Source organism: Apiospora kogelbergensis, assembly GCF_038363985.1.
Source record: "Apiospora kogelbergensis strain CBS 113332 chromosome Unknown utg000001l_segment0_segment0, whole genome shotgun sequence".
Classification (NCBI taxonomy): Eukaryota; Fungi; Ascomycota; class Sordariomycetes; order Amphisphaeriales; family Apiosporaceae; genus Apiospora; species Apiospora kogelbergensis.
The window spans coordinates 3,260,920-3,272,489 of record NW_027117418.1 but is presented as its reverse complement, the minus strand read 5'-3'; the positions used below and the strand labels follow the sequence as shown (position 1 = coordinate 3,272,489).

Below are 11,570 nucleotides of genomic sequence, written 5' to 3'. Positions count from 1 at the left end.
TGCGTTCGCTCATTCGGTGTGAGATCAAGCACGTAGCCTCCTTCTGTACCCCCTGAGAGAGTGATGTCAACTTGGCAAAAGATGCCTGCCAATCGATCCAGGTTCAATCCGGCGGGCGGAGAGCCACAGCACGCTCGAGGTGTACGACGTGAAGCAAGAGCCGAGTACGGAGGCGGGTTACCTAACGTGCCTGCCCGTAGCCCGTGACTTAACCTATGTGTTTTGTGCCTGCTTGCTTGTTCTTGTGGCTTGCGGCTTGCTGCTTGCTGGCTGCTTGCTGGCTGCTTGCTGACGCGATGGCACTCAACGCATGGCTCACCGGTAGGGCCCCGCCTTTTCGATCGCTTTTTGATCGCCTGCCTTCCAAGTCGAGGCAAGGCACCACTTGAGCACACGGACGGACACTCGACGAGGGCGGCTTGGGTGAGTCCTCCCTTGCAAGGCAAATCGGAATACGACGCGTTAAGAATCCCGCTGCAAAACCCACGCGGATTGGTGGAGACGTCCTCTCACCGGGTGCTGCACGCCGCGGTGTTTGCTACAAAAAGCATCCAGGGCTGGCCCGGGTGATTGGCTGGCTGGGTTAAAACAAATATAAAAAGAAAAGAGCAGCGAAGAAAGGAAAAAGAAAAAGAGACGCCCCGGATTTGGTGGGCAGAGCGGCAGAAGGTGGAAGAACGAAATGCCTAGAATGCATTGCACCAAGCACCGCAACTTTTAGCGACAGTACCCGTTATTTCCCCTGCTGGGTATCCGCCCTTTCCGTGGACAGATATCTCAGAACGTCGGATGGCAATCTGTAATGTTCCCCGTCTCCTGATGGATCAATGCAGCAAAGTCACGGCCAGTCCAGCAGCTCATTGATCATGTACGCGACTACACATTCACACATTAGTGCATACTCTCATATGTACATACATACATGCGCACCTACACAGCAAGTAGGTTGGTCATGTACGTAAGCGGCTGCCAGACGCTTGAGCCAGTCCAAGCCCTGTTGAGTCGGCTCTGCATGTTTGCTTGCTAGCATTTTGTATGCTCATCTTCTGGTTTGATTTGCACATAGCCCACGTCGGACGTTGGAATGAGAGAGCAGTGTAGCATCGTGGACGCAACTCCTCGAAGCGACATTGGATGGCTACGCCTACCCCTTCAACGCCCCCGAGCCGGTTGCTTGCCGACCACCAGTCCTCGGCGAACAAAACATGTGGCTCGACGAGATCGCGCTGGGGCCCATTGGTCTCGTGCTCCGGCTATGTCGGGGTTGACCATCATCGTGGGCACGATGCTTGCGTTTGCCTTGACTTGGTAACCCGACGGTTCTTCTGATGATAGAGCAGGCAGCGGGTGCCTCCTCTAGAGCTGGACGTGGTGCAACTGCCCCGGCTACCTGAAAAACACCATAGCATTCTCGTTGTCTTGCTCGCGGCATCATCTTGTTGCCATATATGCTCTCTCCCCACCCTCCTATCACAGATTGACGTGCTGTGTCGTATAGTGTTGTGTCGTCCCGTCCAGAGACTCTGACTGCGTGCTATTGCACTACGACGCTGCGGATCCTGCGGATGACGGACGAGGATTTCCATTTCTCTTTCCTCTTTTCGCCTTTGTGGACATCGCCAGTTCGGTACGTACGTAGAAGGGGGAATTGGCTGATACTACGTTGACAAGAGGCTCCCCAAACATATAGCACTAACAGCCTGCCCTTAAATGTTCGAGGCGTGCTACACCACGGCGAGCTACCATGTAATTCCCACGTCATTGATAATCACTCCACGTACTCCGATGAACCCCTGCCCAGAAGCCTGTGCGGGCTTACTCAGTCACTTGTTAGTTGTTCGTACCTAGCTCATCGAGTTCAGTGTCCAGCCGTACATGCGTAAGCTGGTGTGATCGATACCGGTGCTATGGTGGCATGTGAGTGGAGTATGTAGCCTGCTGCAACTACGGAATGCGCAGCACTGCCTCCGTAGACTTGGCAGGAGCTTTGTAGCCGAGCCCGCAGGCGAGCGGCAGCGACTTTAGGACTGGCGTTCCACATATATATCAAGTACTGGAGAGGTACTTACATACAGTTGCATCAGGTCGTATTAGGCATATGTAGTCGATAGATCCAATGTGGGGGATGATGTGAGCAAGACACGTACTTCAGGCATGTATACGTGCATTAGGTGGGGGAGCGAAGGCAGCCCAGGCTTCACTTGTACCACTCCTTTCTGGTGCGCTCGCCTATCTTCGGTATCAGCACCATGGACTGATCAAAGCAGGGTGGCGGGCAGGCAAGGAGAGGAAGGAAACCTTGCATGATCACGGCTTCGAGGGAAATTCATCTACCGAGTCCCGACTTCGGAAAAAGTGAGTTGGTTTTCTGGGGCAAAAGCGTTTCTGGAAACCTGGAGGGTTCGTGTAAGCAATGGACTGGATATAGACAGCGACCCCGAGACCCCCAGCGAGCCATATCTGAGGCTGCTGCTCCGCACTGCAGCCTTAGTCAGCTCCCGATGAACACCTCCTGTCAGAGGTGGTTCGCGAACGCGAACGCCCGTATCAACCATTGCTAGTCAACTATTACGATGCAGCCACCCAGAGCACTAAAGCTGATGCTGCAGGGCAGAGGGCAGGCGACTCCCGAGTTGAGGTTCTTCCCGCATGTTTGCCCGCATGTAGATGTGGCCTGTGACCAATTGAGCTGCACCCACACCGGTCTTTTCTTGCATCCAAAAGCTGGCCATCTCCGGTCGTTATAGGCTGACGCATGGTGAGAGCGACAGTCAAGATGGACCGGGCTCGATGCTGTGGGTAGCCGGGCCACCAAGTACTGTCCTCATGATGCTGCTGTGTACGCCGTCCCACACCCTACGGTTTGGCCTGACAGAACCGGTCAAGGCGGGTATGCACAAGTACTTCGTCATGATTCTGTCATTCGATTCCTGGCACTTCTGACCACCAGCCTAGCAGCACGGTGGTGGATCGCGGAGGCCGCTGCTCTAAGCACTAATACACGGCTTGACACTTGACAGCCTCGGACTAGGGGTAAGCGGAGCGACATTCCCAGCCAGGACGGGCGGGCGGGCAGGCGGGCAGGCAGGCTCTTGAACTGCATATTAGCACAGCAGATTCCAGACGGCAGATGCCGCATCTACGAAGTGAAGGACCATGCATTCGACTGATCGAACGAAGCAAAGGACGGAAAGGGCAGTTTAGATCCTATTAGTCGGTGTCGGTGGTGGGGCCTCCCCCATTCTTTCCCTTCTCGTTCCAACTCGGATTCTCGGGCAGTCCAAATCTGTAAATCCAAGTTGGGGGTCTGTCCGCTCGGAATGTTCCAAGCTGCTTCTAGCCTTGCACATGTCTGGGACTTAGTTTACATACGTTAGCAAGCCGGCCGTCTCGAACTTTGCCGAGTCTAATTATACGACCATACAAACCGCCTGCCCGGCTTACACGCATGCACTAGAGTCCTGAGCACCTGGGTTCACTCAGTTCAGGTTCAGGGTCAGGATTGTGCATGCTCACCGCATATATCAGAGTGTCAAGTCTCACTCACCGAGCTCGACCTCGTCTACAAATCTGACAGCAGATACCGGTGAAATCCCCGTGCTAGCTGCGACCGTTCAGCGAGCATGCTCAGGATGGTTATGTTGCAGCGCTCGCCATTGATCACAACCCCCTGCATCAGCTGTGTGCACTCGCTTTCTCGCGCTGCCATGTTGTGTGTACGGACAGAAGCGACTGTCTGTTGAGGGCCAGAAGTCGACAAATTCTTCCCGCCACTGCCGTCAGGAACCAATAGCGAGCAGTGCAGTGTCGTAGCGGAGAAACAATACGTCTAACCCACGTGAGTGGCCGGGCTTTCCTCCGGAGAATCTGGGGGGCCAGCCTATCACACACCATACGTATCACAACCCTTTAAACACATATCAGCGGGCGGCGATGGGTAATCTCGATCTTCTGACTGGACCTCTCACGTGCGTTCGGCTGTGAGCTCCGTCTGATTACAGAGCCGGCCCCGTCAAGCAAGCCCAACGCCCAAGACCGGTTTGCCCAATGCCATGGAGGATGTTGCTTTGGGCAGGTGTTACCCACACCGACACCGATCTGGGTTTTTTCTTCTTCTTTTCTTTCAACCCGACCTGGACACATACCCATGGTGCAATCGTTTGGAAGGAGGAAGCTGATGGGTAAGAAATAAGGAGCAAAAGAGATGGGGCGTAGACACATGATCACTAGTACTAGCCACTTCATTATGCGTGCTGTATGTCTTCGGACCCGTCAATAAGGCTTGGTGCTTGGCGTGCTGGCTGGGGTGAGAACTAATAACATATAAGAGCAGGGGTTCCCTCACGCAAGGTGATTCGGTAAGATCGCCCATGTGGGTTTCCTTCTCTGGAGGGGCAGAGTCGACAGCGTGCGGTGGTTGACCGGCCACACGGGCCTTATCATGTCGCCTGGATCGTGCCAAGCCGCTGAAAGGTGTGAATGGAACGTCAAGATGGACGATAGTAATCATGATGCAGTCCCGTCATTCATGATGACTCTGACCGGCTTCTACCCATGGCAAGTGATCTAACACGTGGCCAGCTGTTGGCGGCGCCCGATGCTGGGGGTGGTTACCGCCCCGCTTGCCATGGATGGAGACCCTGGAAGCGTCGACATCTCTATGGAGGACCGGGAAATGAGGACATCTTTGGGGGTGCGGCGGGGGATGGGTTTTGATGGCAGTCCATCCCTCTTTTGCCTGCTTGCTTTTCGTCTGCCATATGCCAATCATGCACGACATGTTCCGTTCGGCCTTACCCTTTCTCTTGTTCGCGCACAAGGTCAGATGACAAGCTTGTGTGATAGATAAGCAAGCAGCCGAACGTCAGTCCAGCGCGCATGGGGAAACGTCGAAAAGCAATGGGGGCAAGATATATGTATGTAGTATAACGGATTTGGCTAGCTGCAGTCTGTAGACTCCCTCTTCCTGGCCTCGTTCCTATATTGCCATGCTTGGCTGCCCGCTTACCCAGGTCTCCCTTGTCTATGCTGGCGATTGATCCAATTCGTGATGCGACGGATTGGGGGTATGGAGGGATGGAGGGATGGGGGGACGGACGACGACGATGCCTGGGGACAATACCAGTGTCGTATTATAGGACAGCTTAGTATGCCTGTTGGCTGGGGGAGGCACCTGATGTAGTCTAGTGTGTAAGCAGAAAGAAGCCTGGGACGCTGGATGATGGGCAGATAACTGGCCCGTGTTCCAACAATGCAATGTCATGCTTCCTCTCTTTCCCTTTTTCTATTCCCACGCTCGCGCTTTATCCCTCTTTCCCCCTGTTGCACAAAGCTGACCCGGGCAAGCACTATTTCTCTTATTATTCTCTTATTATCCCTCTCACCGGTGAGCCCGCCTTCCTCCAGGAACACTCTTCACCGAGTTCTTGTCTCCCGCTCGAGGTCTGCCTGTCTCCCCCTCGAGTCGAGGCCACCCCCCGTTGTGTCGTGCCATTTGCTTTCCGACCGCGTCACTCTGCGCCGCTGACAGAGGGGATACACACATACATTGGACAGCCCAGCCCAGCCCAGCACAGCACAGCACAGCGGGCGCCCTTGGACCTGCTGCTGCTAGCTCGTCTTTTCCGCATTTCCTGCTTTGGCCCTCCACCGGGTCGGTGGTTCAGCCCCGTTCAATTGCTACCTACATACTCGCTCCAGTCACTTCACATACTCCCATACCATACCATACCAGCCAGCCAGGCCCGGGAGACCCTTTCTACTCGAGCACCTCACACACCCGGCCAACCAACACTAACGAGAAAAGACACTACATACGCGCCTCCCATTGATCCAGCATACTCGCTTCTGCTTTTCACGCTAACCCCGGAAACGCCCGCCCAGGGATTGCCATTACCCTCTCCGTCAAGCAATGGCAATTGTGAGACCGCAGGGGTTTTGAGAATCCACACTCCGGTCGATTCATACATCGTGCCTTTCTTTTTCTTCTTCTTGGGTTGCTGACCCCACCCCCTCTCGCCGAGGCGGGTGAGGCGCGCACACCAAAAACTACCTGGGTATAGGTATATGGCTATTGTGACTCGGTGTTGATTGCTGCTGGTCCCTTGCTGCGGTTCCCATGTATTGTCGTTCGGTACGCTACCGGTACGGTACACACGTCGTCGAGGGATCGCCCCAGTGCATGGCCCCTACGTCTCCTTTCTTGTCCAACACACCCTTTATTAATTCTCAGATACAATGGTAAGGTTCCTTTTCCCTTTGCTCCCCCTCCGGTCCTTGCCCGGCCAGCCCTTGGCGGAGAGGCGGCTTATTGCATATCCGATGTTCTACGTACAGTGGATTGATTTGCATATAGAATAGTTATAATCCTAGAAAGCGCCGGTACAGCGGCCATGAGGGCGCCCCTGCGGTGCTAGTGTCCCAGGACCCTCATGCATTTACTCCTGCATCTACCTCTCAGTCGCCTCTGGCAAGCCTCTCCCATCAGGATTTACAAATACTAGACCAAGCCGCTCGCATTCTCCAGTGCCCGCTTTCCCAGCTCTTGGGTCTTGATAGGAATCCTTCCCGGCTCACCACGTCTTCCTCACCAACGTATCCAGAATCAAAGAGGTTACGGCTCAGCACCGACTTACAACCAATGCCTGCACATGAGATCCCGTCCTCGTCATCTGAGACATCCCACCACCGGCCTTCCGTGAACCCACCGGGTTCGGCCCGCCGTGATGGATTCTCGCTTGGTATTAGCGGCTCGCGGCTGGCTAGCTACTTCGCCGGCATCTCAGTCTGTCCTCCGTGCTCGACGTGCGAGCCCGAAGGTATGCCCTTTCCTGTTCTATCCTGGCTTGTCCCAGAGGCTAAGCAAAGTGAAGGATACTCCGGAATTCCAGCTAGATCCCAGTACGATGACATTGAGAGAAGCCCGCCACTGCTGAACGAGAAGTCACCCCCCTCTGCATCTCGAGCTTGGACTCTGCCTCCAAGCCAGCCCAGCCTGTTCGCGTATGACGAAGCAAACCCTGCAAACCTGATGTCTAGCTACCCCATACTGCAACCAACGCAACCGACCAATGTTCAGCCCAGTACTCGTAGAGAGGGGATGGTTTACCCAGTGACGGAGTCGCTGGAGAACTATCCAGCCCCAGCTCCAATCGCGCGGCCGCCCAGCAAAGACGAGAGTATCGCACTAGACAGAGATGGCGCGCAGTACTCGGCGACGTCACGTTTCGAACGCCATGAAAGTGATGCATCACAGTACCCTTCGAGTGTGGGTCTATCATCTCCGGTTGACGAAAAGACCTTCGCACGTCCCGACTCGCACAGCGTGAACATTGTGACCTCTTATCAGAAAGCCCCGGTGTCCAAGAGGGGCCCATTTAAAAACAATGAAGTCCGGGAGCAGACAGCTGAGACGAGACGTATCGGGTCTTGCATTCGCTGCAGGATGCAGCGCATTCGCGTAAGTCCTCTTGCCACGCTAGATGTGTTTGCCATGTCTCAGTTACCAGGACCCAGCTTGCTAATGAACAACTGCAGTGTGAAACAAACCCTGTTGACAAGCAGGGCACATGTCTGACATGCGCCAAAGTTTCAAATGCCAAGGTCTCGCGCCTGCCATGTCTGCGCTATAAGATCACCGACGTGCGGCTCTTCAAACCTGGCCAGATCAAAGGGCACGAATGGACAAGACGTTGGCAAGAAGGCGTGGCTGACGACATTTCTAACTGGGCTTCGTTTGAAACCAGGAACGTCGGCGTGACGGAGGGATACACTCATCAGCCCGTAGTGCTTCGTGTGCGCCAATTCGTCCCGCAAGAGGGGGATTCGCTGGAAAGGACATGGGTGTACAACGGAGTTAGGCGGAGTGTGATGATTCCTGCCTTCGCTATTGTCAACCTCGAAGAGGCAAGGAACGCCTACGAAGAGCACTTGACACGCAGTGTCAAGGACTTCTGCAAGAGCGTTGTCTCCAGCAAGCACAAACTCATATGGGGGACTTACGGCGCAGCTTTGAAGGCTGCCATGGCGGAAGAAACTGACGAGAAGCAGAAGACGCTGCTTCGGAAGGCCCTCCGCCTGTGGATGGCCATTCGGATGACAACCAAGTCCACGTATATCGTTGGACAAGAGACCCTAGGGATGAACCGCGATATCATGGACGATACCAGTCCCTTGCGAGGGCAGATCCCATTGCCGCCCGTCATGGGCGCTCAGATCGAGCTCATCCTCATCCATCAGATCCAGAACAAGTTGCGGAGGGAGATGCTAGATGAGCTTCAAGGCATTCTCCAGGCCAACAACCACATAACGTGGTTTACGGCCTATCTCGTCACGTTCATCTTTCTGCACAACGTGTCTCTTCTCTGTCAGCATGATGCTGCCTATGCTCGAAAGCATGGCATCAAGGTATGTTGGGTATACTCATCGCCCCTGAGCGAATCATGGAGGAACATGTTGTTGCAGGTGCAGAAAATGAATAACTAGCTGACATGGACCCACGCAGGCTCGATTCGCACGGGAGAACACCGTCAAGGAGTATTTAACAGGTGCGCGAACACGGCTCTTGGCCCATATTCCACTTATAAGACGGAAACATGGGATCGGAGCTAACTCTTGACTTCTCATGACAAAACAGGGGCCAACATACTTTTGGCGTACTTTCACTACTGCAACAAAGGTAGGCTCCGTCTGCAGGTCCCAGGTGATTCGTTGGCACTAATGACAGCCAGGAATGTATCCTTTTTCTGCGGAGTGCAAGGACCAGGACCTGAGAACGCTGGCTCAGCTCGACGCTGTGAAGATCAAGTTCGTCAACGTGACGAGGAACATCGTCAAGGAACAAGGTAGGTCCTCGGCTGGGCCCCACTGGTGGATGTTTCCTTGATCAGGAGCAAAGACTGATACCCGGGACAGGAAAGCACTGGGATGAGGTCCGCCGCCGTGAGGACTACGAGGATGACTTCTACTTCATCAGCCAGCTCTACGAAGAAAACTGGGCACCTCGAACACTGATTTGACTTCCTGGCTATGGGGCCCATGGCAAAGAGTTGCAGGCCGGCTGGGGTGGAGGTGAACGGGGATAGCCTAGGAAGAGGTCCGGACCAACAAGAAACTGACATGCGCCGGGGGGGAAGCCGCCTGTTGTCTGGTGCATTAGACTGCAAGATGCTAGCTTTTTCTAGCATATTTGCCGACGAAGACAGATGCAGGGTGGAAGGGCACGGAAAAGTGGGAGCAGCCCAGGCGGGAAAGGTAGAGAAAAACCCGGGCAGGGGGTGGGAAGGAAGCCAACTCAATTGTATCCGCCGTATCCGGAAAGTGGAAAGTCTATTGGACAAGCAGGCATGATTCGTGGATTTGATAGTTGTTTGACAGTTGTTCACCAATCTCAACATTCGAACGGAAGCGAGATACCCGTCGGGCACAGAAGGTGCAAGGTGCAAGGTGCAAGGTGCCAGGCCACTAGCCCGTCCCGTAAAGGATTGACCATGTGGTATAGGTATAGATGGCCGCCAGGTGTGTGTGCGTATGCAGATACGACTCCAGGTGTCCCAGGCCGGCGCGACCTACCAGGTAGCAGGAGGGAGACGCGGGTGCAGGACGGGAGCACCACATGAAGATATGCTCGCTCGGGTATGTTGTGTGCTGTGTGCTGTGTTGCAGCCAGGCAAAGGCGGGTCGAATCAAATTTGACGTCAGGCACATTGAGCAGTTCTTGTAGCGCTGGGTACGACACGGGCCGGCCCTTTGGTGTGTCGTCTATTGTGGGTTCAATGTCACGACGACCGACCTAGGCTAGGGGCTAGGGTAATCTCCAAACGTCACACCAACCAACCCCGGATGGACATGGCCAATGATGATTATTTGTCTATACGTTGTCCGGAGCGGCACTTGATATGATATATGATTCGTTCTGTTCCGTTTGTTTTCTTCTTCCTGCGCCGATAGACTAATCTGTCATCGAAGATGGACTTCTGCAGTGGCGGGCAAGTGGCTGGCTGGCTGGCTGGCTGGCTGGCTGGCTGTACTGCGTGCTATACTTACCGTTAACCCATTGCCCCCCCGGCTATAACAAGCTGTTGAATATACCTGTCTAACCCCGAACCTACATCTGAATCTTAACCTATTGAACTGCTGTCAGTTTCACACACCAAACATGCTGAATCACTTACTGACCTTGACTTCTTGACCGGTAGGTGGGCGAGAGGAGCGGGGTTCTTCTTCCCTCGGTCCCCCGCCCATCAGCAATTTGGGATAAGATCTTTGTAATTGTTTCAAACAAGACGCGTACAAGAGGCGGCAGGCGGCCTTCTCAGGTGCTTGGCTCCTTCGTCTTCATCTTAATTGGTTTCTTTTAAGAGCGGAGCTTCTTGGTTTTCACTTTTTTTTCCCTTTATTAATTAACAAACTAATAAAGAATAGCTGCATACGCACCGCACCTACCTGCATATATGGCACTTACACTTTGAGTGCAAGATACACCCACCTACCCAAGCACTTCAATCCCCTTCCTGACATGGCGACATGGCGACAGACCGAGCCCCGGAGGGAAAGGTTACCCAAGTAGGTGCGCGGTTGGAAGAGGGAGGCGAAGGAGAAAGGGAAGAAAAAGGTATCGTCAACGAGATCCCGTGGCGTAGTGGCATCGTGGCATCGTATCTGTGTTGTGGGACTGCATGCGCACCCAGTGGGATGCGGTGCGGTAGGCTGCTTGCATGAATATCGACGCTGCTTTCGCTAGAGATGTCTCTCCGTTGCCTACCTTGTCCACGAAAAAGAAAAGCAAATCAAGATTAATTCAGTGGGTGAGTAATGAGCAGTCGATGGAATACATACCACACAACCTGCATCCTGCATCCTGCATCCAGTGCCAGTATCCGGTCTCCTGTATTATGGCGTCTGTGGATCGGGCCCTAGGCCCTGGACCCCTGGCAGGACTTCAGAAACTATCGACGCTGTAGGCACGGACCCCACTGTCGACTGCATTTGCATTGCTCATCCATGGCATTCACCGTTTCGTTTCCTACACGTAACCTAGCTAAGTATGTATTCATCAGGAGTCAAGGATGCCGGGCTGCTAAGATACTTTGGATCGATTGTTCTCCTACCTCAAGCAACAAGTGCCGCACAGCAAGATACAGTGTGTCTTGCACTGGCATTACACATAGGATACCACCCCCTCGTTACTTCCAAGGTTCCTGCCATCCGATCTTCAGCCAGTGCCGTTGTGTCTCGATGGACCTGCCTCCCCATCCTAGCCATCCAAGCTGCAAGCTGCAAGCCGATGAGGCTCCTACAGTCATTAAGGACCAGGGCCACTCCTTCCATCATGTCTTCGAGATCGATTTTTTTTTTTTTTGAAACCCCCGGGAGCCATGTACCCAGCTTTCCCACATGCCAGACACAGACAGTACGCCCGAGTATCTGCCCGTCTGCAGAAACTGAAGGTGGCCGCTTGGCGGTTCATGGTTGGTAATGTGATTTCGACGTCAAGCCGGTCTTCGCCCAGTCCGTTCCTCTTTCCTTCTTGCAAAGTAGTACATGACAGGCTTCTTGACCAACTTGCATGC

General features: G+C 54.0%; 2 protein-coding genes across 2 annotated transcripts; one reads left to right on the top strand and one right to left on the bottom strand.

The window, feature by feature from the left end:
* Nucleotides 1-3,210: 3,210 nt before the first annotated feature.
* Nucleotides 3,211-3,709, bottom strand: PG998_001028 (uncharacterized protein; the record flags this gene model as incomplete). The annotated part of the gene is made up of 2 exons (XM_066867846.1): nucleotides 3,211-3,286; nucleotides 3,585-3,709. The coding sequence occupies 2 exons, from the start codon at nucleotides 3,707-3,709 to the stop codon at nucleotides 3,211-3,213; spliced, it is 201 nt and encodes a 66-aa protein (XP_066736261.1).
* Nucleotides 3,710-6,640: 2,931 nt separating this feature from the next.
* PG998_001027 (uncharacterized protein) lies at nucleotides 6,641-9,017 on the top strand (the record flags this gene model as incomplete). The annotated part of the gene is made up of 6 exons (XM_066867845.1): nucleotides 6,641-7,459; nucleotides 7,537-8,406; nucleotides 8,504-8,546; nucleotides 8,636-8,677; nucleotides 8,730-8,843; nucleotides 8,914-9,017. 6 exons carry the CDS (start codon nucleotides 6,641-6,643, stop codon nucleotides 9,015-9,017), a joined length of 1,992 nt encoding a protein of 663 aa, XP_066736260.1.
* Nucleotides 9,018-11,570: the final 2,553 nt, after the last annotated feature.